The 18316-nt window shown below is 33.5% G+C and overlaps 4 protein-coding genes across 4 annotated transcripts; 2 read left to right on the top strand and 2 right to left on the bottom strand.

Annotated features, from left to right (window-relative positions):
- Window positions 1-3: 3 nt before the first annotated feature.
- LOC132916650 (protein hobbit) lies at window positions 4-8997 on the top strand. Its single transcript, XM_060976812.1, has 17 exons — window positions 4-92; window positions 170-244; window positions 340-466; window positions 618-809; window positions 944-1195; window positions 1422-1586; window positions 1689-1901; window positions 1999-2266; window positions 2405-2627; window positions 2696-2817; window positions 2933-3253; window positions 3370-3881; window positions 3966-6060; window positions 6168-6412; window positions 6501-7557; window positions 7683-7900; window positions 8040-8997. The coding sequence occupies exons 2-17, from the start codon at window positions 186-188 to the stop codon at window positions 8322-8324; spliced, it is 6354 nt and encodes a 2117-aa protein (XP_060832795.1). The 5' UTR covers window positions 4-92; window positions 170-185; the 3' UTR covers window positions 8325-8997.
- On the bottom strand, window positions 7840-10355 carry LOC132916670 (sesquipedalian-1-like). The gene is made up of 2 exons (XM_060976874.1): window positions 9720-10355; window positions 7840-9619 (listed from the first exon to the last, which is right to left on the bottom strand). The coding sequence occupies exons 1-2, from the start codon at window positions 10011-10013 to the stop codon at window positions 9263-9265; spliced, it is 651 nt and encodes a 216-aa protein (XP_060832857.1). The 5' UTR covers window positions 10014-10355; the 3' UTR covers window positions 7840-9262.
- A 32-nt stretch (window positions 10356-10387) lies between these two features.
- LOC132916664 (corepressor interacting with RBPJ 1) lies at window positions 10388-12685 on the top strand. The gene is made up of 6 exons (XM_060976864.1): window positions 10388-10615; window positions 10693-10787; window positions 10872-11122; window positions 11238-11364; window positions 11465-11596; window positions 11702-12685. Exons 1-6 carry the CDS (start codon window positions 10544-10546, stop codon window positions 12210-12212), a joined length of 1188 nt encoding a protein of 395 aa, XP_060832847.1. The 5' UTR covers window positions 10388-10543; the 3' UTR covers window positions 12213-12685.
- Window positions 12686-13178: 493 nt separating this feature from the next.
- On the bottom strand, window positions 13179-18103 carry LOC132916662 (ribosomal protein S6 kinase beta-1-like). The gene is made up of 13 exons (XM_060976861.1): window positions 17646-18103; window positions 17533-17573; window positions 17199-17373; window positions 17055-17138; window positions 16862-16995; window positions 16652-16714; window positions 16452-16580; window positions 15902-15992; window positions 15694-15810; window positions 15452-15583; window positions 15271-15378; window positions 15002-15180; window positions 13179-14867 (listed from the first exon to the last, which is right to left on the bottom strand). The coding sequence occupies exons 1-13, from the start codon at window positions 17730-17732 to the stop codon at window positions 14795-14797; spliced, it is 1413 nt and encodes a 470-aa protein (XP_060832844.1). The 5' UTR covers window positions 17733-18103; the 3' UTR covers window positions 13179-14794.
- Window positions 18104-18316: the final 213 nt, after the last annotated feature.

Below are 18316 nucleotides of genomic sequence, written 5' to 3'. Positions count from 1 at the left end.
TAAATACGTATAAGCAGGTATAAGGTATGGGTATGTAGCAGTTTGATCAGCTGGTGATCAGAAAATTTTAACGCGTATTCGATCTGAAATTGGTATTATTATTTAATTGTTTTAACAATACTTTTTGCGTTAGTGTTACCAAACAATTACATTCATATTCTTCCTGCAGTATGTAATTTGTAAAAATGACTGGTTTAGTCGCCTTGTGTATGACTTGTTTCATTCTCTATTGTAGTTTTACTTGGTAAGATACATAATGATTATATATATTATACTATAATTTTTATAATATTTTAGTACTTTTTATTGACTAGTAATGTTACTTTATTTATCTATCAGGGTGATACCAAGGTTCTTGGCATGGTTAGTAAAGAGACGATACAAAATTTATCTACGTGTTGGTCACATTTCATTACCGTATTTTATATTACGAGACGTAAATATTTCGAAAAATGGCTTTACATTGGTAAGTTTCTCTACAAAAAGATAAAAAGATTTACATTGTCATTTGAGTTCTCATCTTCCAAAGCTTTAGAGAGTCGATCTATTAAATTTTAACAAAATCAAATTATATATATATATATATATATATGGTGTTTAATTTCTTATAATTTTAGCAAGTGGAAGAGATCAGTATAAGGAGCAGTCTTTTTAGCAGTGATGTTGCAAAACTTTTAGCTGTAATTATGAAGGATGTCAGAATCAATAAAGATGTTCCAATAAAACCTGTACAGATAGTAAGAAAACCAAGGAAGCCAATGGATTTTCAAAATAAAAAAATTCCACCGATAATTATAACTTTTGTACAAGTATGTATATCATACTAAATCTATATACTAATGAATACGATAACTTATTTTTGTCAAGTTTATTGTACTATGCTAATGAAATGATTTCAACTAAGACTATTCTCTAACTTGACAACTGTTTTGAAATGTTTTAGTTTATGGCAGTTCACATAGAAAATTTAAGTCTTCTGATTTTGGGTAATGGTTGGCTAGCTAATGGAAGTGCGGAGAGTCTGACTTTAGATGGTAGTGTTGTTCATGGAGCTCGTACTCTTCTTGCATCTGCTGCTATCATAGGTGGTGCCATGAAATTGTTGCGTCATGCATCAGACGCTTGTCTTTCACAGATATCCTTTGCTGGAACTGCTGAAGCGACTCTAAAAGCGCAAGGGGAACTTTCGGTAGAGGTATGAAGAGATTGTCTATAGGATTTGTATATGTTACACAAGCTTATTTGTCCTAACACGCAAATTGCAAAGGCTAGAAAGTAATGAGATACTATGTTGTGATTTAACGATGTAGCTCAATGCTTTGAACGATAGCTATTTGTGTTTAGCACACTTAATGGATGATCCTGAACAACTGTCCTTTGCAATGGGATTAGATTGGAATCAAGCAGGATATAATTTATAGAAATTGTACATCGGAATAACGCAGACAGAGGGTTCTGGAGGAGCAGGTCTCATTACATTCTTCAAAGACAGAAGTTCGTTAACTAATGCTGCATCTTCATATTCAGATGCACGTGTCGATCCTTCTACTAATCTCTTAGCTCGGTTAGCACCAGTTATACCAAAGGTGAATTCATTACTATCTACCACCGATTTATCCAAATTCATAGACAAAAGCGCGTATTATTAAAGATTTAAAAAAGATAAACATAATTAAATATATTTTCAGGATTTTATCCTGAAAGTGGGTAATTCTTCTATAATTACGGGTAGAGAAGATGGCGTAGTACTTGGTTTGGAAGGTACAATGAAGGGTTTGCAAATTAGCACGAAATTCCAACCATCTGACCAGCTATTAAATTTCACCTTAAATTTGGATGGATTATCAATTCGTAGTAAACTTCCTGTTTTGACATTACGATCGTTAATAGTAAATTCAAAGGTACTACGGGACTTGTGTCTACAGATTGTTACTGTTTCACATTGTATTTTAACAAATTTATATTATCATGTAATATGATTATTACTTATACACATAGATGGAACAAGACATTTTACAAATTGCTACACAGATCAGTAATCTTTCTATTATTTATGATCATAAAGACTGGGAGTCGATATTGTGTAATACCGATAATGAAGTTTCAAGACCTGTCGATAGTATAACATTAAAAAATAAATTACCATGGTTAGACATTAGAGTAAATACTGAACTTTATGATTCGTCGTTATGCATCAAATTATTGGATGTTCACGAAGCTTCGTGTGGTGTAGCACATATGAAATTTTCGCTAAATACACTTACAGGTATGTGTAATGTGGCTTGTAATTGATACTTTTTTTTTTTTAGTTGTTACTGTATATTAAAATACTTAATACATACTAAACTTAATAGTAATTATAGTAAATTACTAGTAATTATTTGATGATCGTTTAATTTCATAGATATAATAGACAGTTGGAACACAGAGTTAGTAGTGGAATCTTTGTATTGTACCCTAAACGGTTCCAATACCATTATTTCGGAAACATCTCATCGATGGGGAACGCCTTTATCTATTGGAGTATTATTAGCTACGACCCGTACCAATGCCATAGGGATTGCCGTTGATGCTCTTGTAACTGAATGGAGTTTGGAACTAGCTAGATTTCTTAAAGAGGCATACAAGTAAGATATGTGAGAAAAATAAAAAATAAATATTCTAATCGATTTACTAAAAACTGGCTATTTGACAGATGTTGCCAAATGTACAATAGAAAAGCCGAAACAATGAAAAATACGAAAAAATCAGATAGCGTTGTTCAATTAAATCTCAAAATTACAAATTGTAATTTATTCTTTATCGCAGAAAACAGTCGTATGTATATACATATAGATATATATATATATATAATACTACATATATATTGATCTATTCTATTTAAGAATTTTAATCAGGATGTTCAAGACCAATGTCTCGATTGATTGTTTAGTCTCTGTCATGATGCGTTTGGATACTGCAAATCTAGAGCACAATACAAAACGATTAGTGGTCGTAACAGAGGGTGTTAGTGCGATCACATTGAATAAAAACGAACCAATTGTCTGTCAGCACGCACAAGCATTGGCACATCCATTTTTAGCTATAAGGAAGTGCAAAAGTGCAGTTACATCTGAAGCGATAAATATTAGTTTAGATGGTACCAGTCTAGCATGGAGTCCAAACTTACATCTTCGCCTCTTACAACTTTGGTTGGAGTCTGCAGATTTTAGATCTATTATAAGTGGAGACTCATCGACATACACCACTCAAGGTTAATCTATACCTTTATTCGTTTTATTTTTTTACCCTTCATTTCTTTTATTGTATTATTTTTCTTTATATCTTTCTACTACTACATTTTTACTTTATTAAATCTTCTTTCTACAGATGAAGACACTGATAAACAGCAAAAACGATTAATAGATATATTGGCTACTGGTGGAATCAGTTTATCTATAGATATTTCTCCGAAACACTTTTTAGAGCTTTCATCGGACCAGTTACGTTGGACGCAAGGAGAATGGAGACTTAATTATATGCGTGTAACTTTAGATATGGCTGATATAATTATGATCGAAGGATTCGAATTAATCAGAGTATTGAACAGCGAAGAGGTGCGACTAGAACGACAAAGTAACGAAGGTTTTGTTTTGGATTGGAATGAAACTTGGATGCTCAACATCGAATCAATAAAAGCTTGCTTTCCGTACGAACATCAATTTACTGACGCGATTCAGAATGAATTATTCAGTATAAAAAGATGGTTAAAAGAAATTCATTCATCGTCGTCGTCGTCGTCGTCGTCGTCATCATCGTCGTCGTCATCGTTCTCTTCTTCATCGTCATCGTCGTCGAGTCAGGGAAAAGAAAAGCGTTTACCGTGCGATTTAATTATAAAAGTACGTTTATATAGTAGACGTAGATTTACATGTAAGTAGTTGTTCTTTATAATAAATATAACCAAAGTATTTCACATGTTATAGATTAAAGAATGGATATTCGAAGTAAGCGATGATCCGTTTGAAGTACGTTTACGAGATAATTATGAATTATTGGAGGACGAATATAAAGAGAGCTTAAAAAGGCAAGCAATGCTTGATACTAAAGTGCAAGAACTCTGTCGAGCGCATTTGTTACTTCCTCAAGGTAAAGTTGAGGAACTGTACGCTAGTTTAAATAAAAAAAATGCGGAGATATATGTACAACGGTGGAAACAAATGCAGCGTGCCGGCCCAGCTAGAACGCGTCTGTTTGCTTGGTCTATGTCGGATATCGAGATATTGGCTTTAGTCGACCCATCGATCGACGGTATGGAAAATGCAACGAGGGCTCTTCGAGAAATGGACGCGGAAACTCCCTGGCCAGAAGATGGTCTTGAATTCAGTACCTTATGGGTAAGGGGAATCAGTTTAAAGTGCGCCGAATGGAAATTACAATTACGGGATTTTCCGCAACCGTTACTGTTGGTTGAGAGTTTAAGCGTTTGGGGTAGACTAGCCGGCGCCGAAGCTTTAGCACCGCCACGAGCCAGGCGAACTGTGAGAATCGAAATCGGTACTCCTTGGGAGGATATTGTCGTGGAAAGAGGCATGACATCTTTGAAGTATTATCACGATCTGAACTGGGATATCGACAAGTTCAGATATGCGTTTGGGCCTTGTTGGGAACCGGTCATAGCGCAATGCAATCTCAGTTTCGAGAAAATCATCCATCCGTCACGAGATCCGAGTCCTCCATTACCATTTTGGGACAAAATGCGATTGGCTCTCCACGGAAGATTAACACTTTGCGTAAAGCAGTTGACAGTTTTGCTACATGGTTCATTGGATCCGTACAATACCACGGAGGAGATGGAACTTACATGGACAGGATTGGAACTCGATTGGACGCAGGGAAGAATTATCGTAAAAGGAGATTTGGATGTTTATGTCCGTACGGCCAGCAAATACGACGATTGCAGATTACTTCATTTACCGAATGTACGTTTGAGCATAAAGTTAGCGTGGGTTTGCTTAGGTGATCCTAGAGACCATCATGCTGCGATACCTTGTGCTCCGGACAGATTACCGGAATATTCGAGCAATCAAGAGCACGACTCATTCAGAGCGTTCCGATCTCAAAACTTGAATGTCAGCCTTTCTCTGGAGACGAAGCCAACCGGATCTCCAGCGTTAGCAAGTGCACCAACCGCCTTACTCTACGGCAGCACCCTCAGATGGTTCGAAAATCTAAAACTCATCCTCTCCGGCGCAACAAGACCGACGAGGAAAGGGCCACTTTTCAAGAATATTAGACCTAGGAAGAAACAGTTGAGCAGGCATTACAGGAAAGTTCGGTTGACATTGGCTTTCCATCAATTCCATGTTAGTTATTGGATGTCATTCGCTATGCAACGCGGTTTCGAAGTAACTGGTGGAAGAGTGGTGTGTAGTTGCGAACACAATTTGTCTTTGCATCCGATCGATGACGGACTAATACATCGACCGAGAGCCGAATGGTCGGTCGTGTATATGAATTGCGAACTTAGCGATGCGGAAATTTGGTTGAAAAGCGCGCTTCACGAAGACAAGGAGAGCGCATCGCTCCGACAACCGGTTGAAAAGTGTTACTGTTTGAGCGTAGCTCGGGTCAGTTACGGCAGAGAGGCAATGGTAGCCGGAGTCACCGGAGGGGATACTCCCACGCATAGACTTGTCGTACACGATTTGAAAGGGGCTTGGACAAAGACGAATAGAGACGTAGCGTTTGCACTTTTTGATTCTTTCATAAAAACTCAGCAGCTGAAGAAAAATCTGTCTACCGCAGCCTTGAAAGGCTTTCACAGAGAAAGTTCATCGACACCGCACAAAAATCGAACAAGATCAGTCGAGGTGCAAAACGTGGCGACACAAGTAAATGCGTCGTCCGCCACGAAACCGCAACAGGGTGAAGCTGTCGGTATGTTACAAAGATTAATAGCCGAAGCTGCAAATAAACCGGTTGCGTTCAGTGACGATTTATCGGTACAAACGAGAGGTCAACAATTACGTGGACTAGCAGCTTGTCATCAAGATGATGTCCTTCACAAAAATTGGCTAAGTATGTGTGTGCATTTTACGATTATCTAATCTTATTTAACTTCAGTGTATAGCTGAAATAGAAGAAGAAAAAGAAAAGAAAAAATTGTATTGCTTTGTATTTCGCAGTCGCCCTAGTGAATAGTCAGGTATTATTGAAAGGTATCGAAACGCGAGGCTACGTGATCTTGTCCGCGGCTAAAGCCGAAATATTGCAAAGAGTTCATCAACCTGTGTGGAAAGAGAGAACTTTAGTATCAAAGACAACCTGGGTCGGATCGTTAGAATGTATGCAGTATTATGCGACTGTCAGTGCCAACATTGACGAAAATATTGACGATAATATAATGTGGTTGACATTAGACAATATACAAGTAAGTTGAAAATAATTAGAAGGTAAATTGTACAAGTAAAATTGTTTAAAATTGATGTTAACTAAAGTTTCTTGACCTATTAAATTAGGAGAAAGATTCGACTGTGATAGCTGGTTTACCAGATGTGCCGGCGCTGGTTGGTTCAGGACAGAGCGTCGGTGGTGTGGTAAGTCAAACGGTTGGCGGTGGCGGTGGCCCTCAACACCAACTACAACGTATTGTCTCAAGATGTAAATGCGAATTCTTCTACGTTGGTTATGGACAAGCTTTAGACGTTGGCTCTATCGATCAAGTTCCACCACCGCCAAGAGAAGAAGTTAGCCCATGGGAAAGGAAAGATCTTTCAGCAGCTGACGCGTTTACATTGATGCATCACGATTTGGATGTTTGCACGAATTCGTTGCAGTACGCCATGATTTTAGATATCGTTAACAATTTGCTTCTTTACGTAGAACCAAGGAGAAAAGAAGCGTCTGAACGTTTGCAGAGAATGCGATTTCAATTACAGTTACACTCGGTTGAAGATCAAAAACGGCCGATTCAACAACTGCAAAACACTGTGCGTGGTTTAGTGGCAAAATTAAGGAGATTGGAGCGTGAGACGTATTTGGTGCAAAAAGCTCTTGCGGAGGAATCTAGTCCTGAGTTACTAGCAGAAATGGAACGGCTAGAAGCTAGAGTTTTCGAATGTAAAGAACAACTCGGAGCAAAAGCGGAAGAACTTGATGTAATGTTAAGCTGTTATAAGGAAACAACCGCCCCAACCACAGCTTCTACCACGTTGAAAGATAAACCGGCAGCAGTAGCTAGAGTAGCAGAAATTTGCTTCAAACACGCTCAGTGGAGATTAACGGATGCAGATGGCCAATTAGGAATCGCCGATCTTATATTAACCAATTTCTTATACACCAAAACTAGCAAAACCGACGATTCGGTTGAACATCTCCTTGAATTAGGATATGTTAGAATGACAAATTTATTGCCGAATCAAATCTACACGGAGGTGTTGACACCCACTGAACTGCAGAGTAATATGCCTGTTGATAGACAAAGAGCTCTTCGCGTTTTCTGTAGAGAAAAAGCACCGGTTGCTGGAATATCCGTCAAAGAACATTTCGAAATCAATGTTGTTCCACTAACGATAGGTAGGTAACTTGAATATTGTCGTATATCCTCCTTCTCCTCCTCCTACACCTTTCTAATTTTTTCTCTATGCTAACATTTTCATTTGTCTTCCAATGCTAATTAAGATCAATCGTTTTACTGTTAGGATTAACGAAAAAGTTTTTCAATACGATGCTCAAATTCTGTTTTCCTGAGAGAGATCCGGAAGGAATAGAAGAGCCACCTGCACCGCAACGAGATTCCTCTTTTTATGTGCCAATCGAAAGAAGGGATGACGTGGAAAAAATGAAAGAACGAGCAGATAAAAATAAACTATTTATATATATCAAAATACCTGAAGTACCCGTTCGTGTCTCTTATAAGGTATTTACAATCAATTTTCACGAAACCATCATACTTCTATTTCATATTGCTTTCAAATAAATTACGAGTTACCAAACTAATATTAATAAATCACTTGTTTTTCCGCGCGCACACGCATACACATGCAATCCACCAATAGGGAAATAAAGAGAAAAATTTGGAAGATGTTCGGGATTTTGCTCTGGTAATACCTACGTTAGAATATCACAATGTTACTTGGACATGGCTCGACCTTCTTTTGGCTATGAAAAGCGATTCTAGACGTGTAATATTAAGTCAAGCTATTAAGCAGAAATTACAAATAAAGCCAAGAGGTCCACAGGAAGAATCCGCTCCGCAAGAAGAAGATAAAGCCCGACTTTTATTAGGTGCCAGACATCTACCGGGTGATGTGAGGAAGAAAAGTGTTTTCAAATTTAAATAACGTCCTAGATTTGTAACTCGATGAATTTTTCATTTATACAAATATACATAGGACTGAAATATTTATTCTAATGGAATATTTAATAAGAAAGTTGTTAGTGCATTGCCAAGTATTTTTATTAAAGCAAAGCGATATTTGTACGGTTTTTTAACCACTTACACAACTCTATATGGTTTACTATTTGTTCAACTATTAACTGATATTGAACATTTTCATATACGTTCATCACTCAAATTCGAGTAATGGTAACGGCATTCTGTTTTACTTACAATTCCTTGTACAATTTCAATAAAATTATTCTTAAGTAGTTAAAGTACCGTGAATGCGCCGGGATTAAAACGTTAGTCTTCTAAATCTAAGTAGTTGCTTTTCTTCTTTTCTTTAATTGATATTGTTTTTACCGGTCCGAAATTATTGTTCCAATTATACATTTTAATTATTTTGATTTGTTTGAAATTTCACAATGAAGCGTCGGTATGTGAATGAATTTTAGATGTAATTTAACTTAAATAGAGAATGATGCACGACCGTATTGTACGGTCACTTGCTATTGTTTGCGATAGTAAAAATTTGTAATGTTCTATGAATGATCAAAAGTATTTTGTTACATTTTGATTGTAAATATTTCGTTGTTATAAAAATAAATGGTACAGTACATTCCAATGATACTTAATACTCGTATTATCGATGGAAGAAATATAGCCAGGTCTTAAATTAAAATATCGAGAAATATTGTTGATCGATCGATCGCAGGAATATCCAAGGTTGCGCGTATGTAGAATTCCATCTTTCTCAATATGAACTGAATCGTAGCAAAATTATAATCTATAAATAATACACATATGATAATCGATTTTGCAACCTCGTTATATTTCTTTCGCCGACTGCACATCACCTTATTTCCGATTAAATATTTACAATCTGTATATAATACATCGTTAAAAACTAATTAAGGGAGCTTCTACAGTTTTTCTCGTGTGCCTCCATTCATTCAAGTCTGCTAAAATTCTTCTACCATACATATTATGCAATTCGCGAAATGTTATCCTCGTTCTTGGAACATTTTCCGTTCTTCCTGGAGCAGATCTAACGCTCTGCGAGCGATGATGCAACTCGGATCTATTGAAAGGATTATGTCGTTGTCTTGGAGGAGCTTTTGGAGACTGAGCAGGAGCCACCACCATTGTTGTTTCTTCTTCTGCTGCATCCAATTGTCTTTGTAATTCTGCTACCATTAATTTCATGTAATCATAGCTTGCACATGCTAAAGCTTTCATCCACTGCTCCATAGATTCCTATAAATTCCCCACGGTATAGATTCGTTCTCTACTGACCATTATCATAGCGACAATAATTTCTACTATAAAAATCAAATTTATCAAGAAATACTTTTACCTGAGATTCCGCTGCAAGAGCATAATTTCTATTATTTGGACCATGAAATACGATCTGAAAACCAAATTGTTCTTCGTCTTCTGCTAATTCAATAGTACAACCTTCAAGAACTATCATGCCCACAGGTTCCTTGTCACCGCGTCGGTCGAAATAAAATAATATATTTCCTTTGAGAACGAACCATCTTCTTTGATAACCACGATTCAATTCACCACGTTTGTTTAACCAACCTTCACGATCTACTGGTGTTGCCGAAGTTGCAAAAGCTACCATATTTTTCTCGTTTATTTTCATTGCATTTGAAATTATACTTTTAACCGAATCAAAAGAAAACTTTTAACTTCACGTAATGTTTTTCTTATCTAATCCGTCTTAATATTTATCAGTAGGAAAGCAATTTGTTTCCAACTTTTATATTGAACTGAAATAACCTTATAATCTTTAAAACGTATTTAGTTGCACTCGCAACAATACATGATACAGTGGGAATCTGTAATATTTATGACACTAATCGGATGTTCTGTATTAAAACGATACCTTCTTCCACTCTATTAAAATTTGTTTTTTACACAAAAAACAATTCATTTACAAGAAGGAAATATTTGATATAGAATACAATTGCGATGTTCGCAATCAATTACACTAACCTTCCTTGACAGGTTTCTGTGGCTATAAGTAAAAGTTACACATACATGTTATTTTATCCTGGTAAAGGATAAGTTGCGGTTACGCATATACTTTGTTACTCATTGTTAACGTTCAATACACCTACATCTACATTATTATTTGTTAAACGTTGACACACGTTTATTTAACAATACAAAATGGGAAAGGGATTTAATAATTACATGTGCAAAAAATTTTTCCATCCTGCATCCCGAGACAACTTGAAACGAGTACGGTTCACCTATTGATATCTTTTTAGGCTATTTATGGTTCGTACTATGATTAAATTTACGATCCTTTTTTTAAGGTATGGATGGCTGAACAACAAGCAGAGGCTTATAAGAAAAAGCAAGAAGAATTACGTGTTCAATATGAAAAGGAACAGGATCTTCACAATAACAAGTAACCAAAATTATATTCATTCAGCAAATTCTTTGATATATTTTTATCTATAACTTTTTGTTTATTTTATTGTGTGTTTTATAGAGCTTTGTTGAGTAAAGAAAGCAAGGATAAGCTTAGTGTAAATTTTATGTATGAACCACCACCTGGAGCAAAAAAAGAAAGAGAGAAAGAAGATAATGAGCCAGAGTATAAATTTGAGTGGCAACGCAAGTACAATGCACCAAGAGAAAGTTATTGTAAAGGAGATAGCGAAATAAGAGATCAACCATTTGGTATTCAAGTACGAAATGTTCGTTGTATCAAGTGTCATAAATGGGGACACATAAATACAGGTTTGTATAATAAATATAATATTGAAATATATACACACACACACACACACACACACACACACACACACACACACACATATTTATCCATATTAAACAATACATATTTTGGTCACAGATAAAGAATGTCCTCTGTACAGTCAAGCAATGAGCGTAGTAATGGCAAATAATTCACCAAGTACATCTGCTCCAGATGCTTTAGCTTTAGTACAACAAATGAGAGAAGATGGATTAGCACTTAAAAAGTGAGCACAGATTTAGAAAGATCTTTTCCTCTTTCTGTTGTCTTAACTATTAAATAAATAGTTCCCTATTTTAAAACTATATATTGAATTTTATTTGTAGATCTGCTCTTAGTGCTCAACAACATTTACGAGTCCCTGAGCATGAACATCTTATGGTATCAGATGATGAAGAGCAATCTGAAATTACATTCTTGAAAACCTTGTCTAAAAAAGAAAAAAAGAAGTTATTATTGTACGTATTTCTTGCATCTGTGTTTTGACAAGTACCTGTATTTATTTGAAAATAATGTTAATTTGAGATCATACATGCTTAAATTAATAATGTTTATGATTGTAGGAAATTACAGCAACTTGAGAAAAAAACCAAAAAAGCGGAGAAGAAGAAATTGAAAGAGAAACGAAATAAACGCAAAAGAAATAATAGCGAATCAGAAACTGACAGTAGTAGCAGCAGCAATGATAGCTGTAGCGATAGTAATACTAATACTTCGAGTGCTAGCATCATAAGTAGTAATAGTAGCTCCGTGAATACCATTGATAAATCTTTAAATGATTACACATCAAAAAAACTTAAGAGGAAACAAAAGAAAAAGGAAAAAGCAGATTATATTTCAAATGGTGACTCTATGAATCGTCATCGGAAAAAAGAGAAAGATAGAACAGGTAATCAGAAGAGAAGAAGTGAATTTAAACATGAAAGGAAACCCAAATACAAGAAATATTATGGTAAAGATGTGAAAGAAAGTAAAAATAAAGATCGTTCTATGTACAGCAAAAGAAAGTTCATAGAGTTTAACGAAGACAAAATCAGTGAAAGTCAAAACAAAAAGAGAATTAAACGATCTTAAAATTAAATGTATTTTTCCATATCAAAAATATACGCGTGGTATAAAGGTGCACGCTGTATTTGGTATTCACGTAAGTTGTGTGGAGTACAAGAAGTACGATATATACATAGTGAGTCACATATTCTATGTCATTCCAGCAGATATTAATTGCATTCCTTTTCATATGCTTTACAATCAAAATCATAACTCTCAGTGTGAAAGTTGAGAATTTATGTTATACATGTACACAAAAATATTTCGTATACCGTGACTTATCTTTCAAAACTATAAATGTTTCAACAAATATGCTCAATATCTCATTTCAGGTGCAATAGTTTAATCTGACTCACCTTGTATATTCATATAAATGAAATAAATAGCACAATATATGTAACTATTAATAAATTTCAAATGAACAATAGAAATAATAGTTTCATAAATATATATTTCAGGTGGAACAAGATTGTTTAAAGAAATTTTTTACACAAATGTTATTTTAGACTTGTTATTATTTCATCCGTAGATGACTATAATTGGTATTTTATTATGAATATGTAACATTAATATCATTAAGTATTAATAGGACTTTTGTTTTGAAAAATGTTTTCAAGAGAATGTAACTGCTTAATAAATACATAAACAGGATTTCTTTTGTAATATTATATACACGAGAATGATTTAGTTTTAAAATATAGCCTACGTCAATTTAAGATAGTATAATAGATAAATGTTTATACGAAATTAAGTGTCAAGCTTTTTGATATGTTCTAATTACAGATACCAAAACAGCGAAATAGTCACTAAATTAAGTTGAATGATACTATTGGATATTTAGGCATATATATTTAAAAATGCTTTGCTCACTTCTTATTGTTATAAGTTTGTTATGAAAAGATATATGTAGAAGTAAATTCATTAACGCATTATATTTTAAAGAAAAAAGCGAGAAAGCATTTTCATACCTTCATATATTTATCTTACAGGATGTTAATTTCTCACTCTCAACATTTTACTTTTATAACATAATTAACTATTAACAAGAATTTTACATACTTATTACTACACACGCATGCGCAGATGAGCGCGTATAAGTCTTTCTATGGAAAATTTAATACTATTCAGCCGGTAGCTGTGAACACTTGGGCAGTTAAAATTTTTTGCATAATTGTCATTTTCACAACGATTATATGAAAAAAGTAGAATCGGATTGATTACTGAATAAAAACAATGATCTATTGTTATCTATCGACGGATGTATTCAAAGTTATGTATGTACATATAATCAGCGAAAGACGTATAAAGACTAGCAATAAATTTATTCTTGAGTGAAATATACATATGCTTAAATAATTCATCGAATATAAGTTGGGACAAACAACAAAACATTTTTTTCAAATTTTAATCAAAGGTCGTATAAAATATCTCGATTAATTCTATTTCCACTAATCATTATTGTAAAATATATTTTTAAAGTTTGAATCCTAAAATGGGATATCATATACGACCATGAGATATTCTAATTTTTTCCTCTTACAAAACGCTACCATTTGCGACGATTGCAATTATTCGACAGAGGAAAATATATATATTTATAATCCTTCTCCGATTCTACTTTAACAAAGATCAATACAATTTTTATTTTTATACTGTTATTCTTCTTCCTTTTCCTTTCTTTATTTTATTCGCATGCTCTCCTCTTTCCCTGGTCCTAAGAAATTAATTTTATTCTAATGGCAGAACAAGACTTTCAAATTTAGCTGTATCCAATATTCTAGTCTTAACCAACATGATCTATATAAATTTAATACGATGTTTATCGTCTAAGAAATTTGTGAATTATTTCGGAATGTATATTTATGTAAATAACTTTTTTGAACTTACAATTAGTTTATTGAACAACAAAGCAATGAAAAAGTTGCACGATTTACATATTTGTACGAGCAATGCATTCCAAAAAGGCGGTAAATTCATCTTATTCTTTTTATGGCAAACCTCTAAATATATGCAAGCTAAACAAATTTATTTTTATATACTAACTTAATTTTTATATACTAACGATAAACTCGTATTTATCGATGAATGGAACGTTTTAAAAACTTGAATAAGTCGTTGCAACAGTAAGGTATGTCATAAAAAATATCTTTTAGGTTTTTCAATGACATAGCATTTTTTTTAAACAGAATGTACTTATTATCAGAAAACTGGACATATTTACATAAGGAAAACGCATATAATATTCCTTCTTTGCACTGAAAACAATGATCAGTCACATTAGAGAGCAATTGCAGGCCTACATACAATTTGTACGCGAATTGCACTGCCCTATAAGCGTAACTTCTTCGACATTTAGACTTGGTTATCTTTAAATATATATATATATATATATGTGTGTAAACAAATTGCATTAAATTCGATAATTAAACATAATAGTTCAACTGTCAGAATAAAAGACAAACAATGTAGGACATAATTTTTACAAAGATTTTGCTGAATCTAAAATGGAAGATCCAACGTTTTCTTCGATTATTTATATGTATCTCGTTATAAATGATTCCACTGTTAATTCAATATCTTCTACATCATTAAAATTTATTATGCAATGCTTAGAAATTAAAAAGCGGATCTATATCCGCCATTTCGGTATCTTCCATATTATTTGAATCTACAACGTGATGCCTAGAAATTAAAAAGTAACTTTTCAAGCATAGAAGTGCATATTTCAAACGAGTAATACATAATTACCGTTGAATTTACATATAAGATATTTTTGTTTTTCAAGATGGTGAATGGAATATCAAGTTTGAAAATACCTATGTTGGTGAAAATGAGATGCTGTATGGAGATGGGCATCGGGTGATCTTGATGACAAACTGTGAAGACTTCCGCTAAATTCTGTATTTAATAGACTTTTTCGTGGGCTTCTAGCATTTACAACTCTTGGTTGTGCACACATCTCCTCCAAGACACTCGGTGCTACATATGTAAAGCCCTATAACCATATCATTGAATGTGCATAGTTTTATAATTTTTTAATGATTACTTCGAATACGATATATTTACAATATATCTCGAAACTTACTTGAAAGATCATATTAGCGGATTCACTTAAAGTGCTTTCTACCGGTGAATCAACTGGCACAGTTGTCGTGAATTGTTCATCGAATTGCGAAGTATCATCGGCACTTTTCTGCGAACATTTAAATACATATTTACTCGCATTTATTATTGCAACACGTTTTATTTCAATCAAGGATACTCACTACTGAAGGTTTGAAAGGAGGTTCTAATTTACGTGAAATCACATCTTGCCATTTAATATGTTTGAAGAAGTTATGATTCATAATCTGCTCAGCATCATCAGGCCCAGATCCTAGTCTCTGAGACACTTGTCTCTACAATTGATCAAATGCAAAATATATATTAACTTTTACTACGCATAATACAAATAATTAAATAAATAACCAAATTAGCATTATTTTGTAAAGAGGAGTTAAAGATATACCTTCAATAACTTTCGTATTAAGTCTTTCGCATCGGGTGTTAGGTACAATGGTAGACATAACTTTCCACGTAAAATCTTCTCAATTGTTTTTCTTCTGTCATCTCCCGTAAATGGTGGCTGTAGGGATTACAATGTATGTAGTCGCGTAATTTGATTGAGTTTTCATATTTTTTACGATATTTTGTTATTTATTATTTAATCTACATACCATTCCGGTAAGCATGTCAAACATTAAAGCACCTAAACTCCACCAATCAACTGCTTTTCCATGTCCGCTTCTCGTTAGAATTTCTGGTGCCCTAATCATGTTAATAATAATAATAATTATAATACATACATTTTGAATTAAATCATTATGGCTTATAATTTATTTTAAATTATTTTTCTAGATGGCAGACATTTGTAGGGAGAAAAATATTCGGCCGGTCAATTTATTACTGGATTGGAATTCGAACTCGGATCTTCCGCCTGTAGGATTGGTACTTACCCAATTGAACTATCCAAGTCATCGCGGAATATTTTCTCTCAAATGCTGAAGTTCTGAGCTATAGGCAGCGGCCGTTTGAGATTTAAAAATGTGGTAGAAAATATTCACAGATGGTTTAAGTAGCTTAATTGGGTAAATACCTGCCTGACAAGCGAATGATCAGCGTTTTCAAATCCCTGTTCAGAAATCTGATCAGCCAAATAGTTTTCTCCCTACATTTTAATACTGCCAATGGGATTCAGGATTAATGCAACAAAAATTTTTTACTTACATATACTCTATGGTTCCACAAAATGTATGCGTTACTGTACCTTCTTCTATATGTTCTTTACAAAGACCAAAATCTGTTAATTTAACATGACCTTCGCCATCTAATAAGATATTTTCCGGTTTTAAATCTCTGTGAAAATAATTAATCCAATTAGATATATAATGACTTTTTAATAATATTATTTATTAAGGATATTGTACCTGTATATAATACCCTGATTATGGAGATGTTGCAATGCGAGTATAATCTCAGACAAATAAAAACTATAAGTACAAAATACAAGTTATAAGTATAAAAAGTATACTAACACATATAATCTGAAGATATTAATAAGTATATAAATTTTACATACAAATAGAATAAAATACATGTATATCATCTACAATTACTTGAGAAACTAACTAATTTACCAAGCTGTATCTTCTAAGAAAATGCCCTCTCTATCTAAGTACGTGAAGAGTTCTCCTCCACAAAGATATTCCAAAATTAGATATAATTTACCACCAGTTTGAAATGCATACATTAAATTAACAATAAATGGATGCTGGAAAAAGAATGAAGTGAATAAATATCATATTAAAATTCACAATGATATCTACTTACTTTTACTGCTTCCAAAATATTTCTTTCTGCCTTTGTATGAGCTGTGTCCTTTTGATTTCTTATAATAGATGCTTTCCGTAGTACCTATATAAATAAAGAACTATAAAGCTTTTTACACGCATGTACAAATATAAAAATATTTACCTTCATAGCAAAAATACTGCCTTTGTCTTTTCCAGTCACTTTTTTAACTTGAAAGACTTTTCCATATCCACCTTCTCCAAGAATTTTACATAGTTCAAAATCTTGTGGACCAGTTTTTTCTTGGCCTGCATTAACATTCTGTTCCGATAACTGTACTCTTTCTAAATTATCAGATCTGTAAAAGATTTAATTTTTTTTTATTTTCTAAGAAGAAAAGCAGGAAGAACTTTTGTATTGAAAGTGTACACACAATTTAGCACTTTTATTATTGTTTTGAAGGTACGATTTAGCGATAAATTCGATATCATATATTTTTAAACATTTGATTACTTACTCTAACATCGTATTTACATTTGTAGTATGATTGTATTCATCCTAGAAAAAAGAAAACACATATCAGATTTGATACAGTGATCTAAAATCTATGAAATTTGACAAGAAACGAACTTCTCTATTTTCGACGATATCATCGTCCGACTCGTCTTGACTTATGGAGTCTCCGTCGTGTAATTCTATGTCAAATACTCCAGCCATTCTTCTCACAAAGTAATCATTTAAAAGATTTTCTCGTCGAAAACTTTAATTGATCGTAATGCGTCTGAATAACGTAGATATCTACGTATCTGCGTACATGCAATTGTAGATTTTATTTCCCTTTATTTGCGTGTTCCACACTGATTTTTGGATGGGTAGATTAAACTATCTATATATAATCGTGAACTATCAAGTATATCTACAATTAAATGGGCTCATGAATATTCCTTATTTTTTTCTTTTCTATCTTATGACAAAATAATCAGGAAGAAATACAGATAATTTTAAAAAAGAAACACGAGACGATTCAAGTATATACTCTGGACACAAACTATGGTCCAACGTGAATGCCAACTGCATTCTAGCACATAGGCATATGTATATGTTTATGGTGAATCATGAAATCTATAGAAATTTCACAAAGGTTTTGTTCTACTTTTGAAAATAAAAATAAACTTAAAACTACACTAAAACTAGACACTTTTCATTAATTTGAATTTACATAGTTTTACGCTTTTAATAATGGATTCTATAATAACAATCATTTCTATTTCTATGAATTGGTTTTTAGCTCAATTTGAAAT

This window comes from Bombus pascuorum, chromosome 2, assembly GCF_905332965.1.
Source record: "Bombus pascuorum chromosome 2, iyBomPasc1.1, whole genome shotgun sequence".
NCBI classification, from domain to species: domain Eukaryota; kingdom Metazoa; phylum Arthropoda; class Insecta; order Hymenoptera; family Apidae; genus Bombus; species Bombus pascuorum.
The sequence above is the reverse complement of the archived record's forward strand: the minus strand, read 5'-3'. Positions and strand labels throughout refer to the sequence as shown.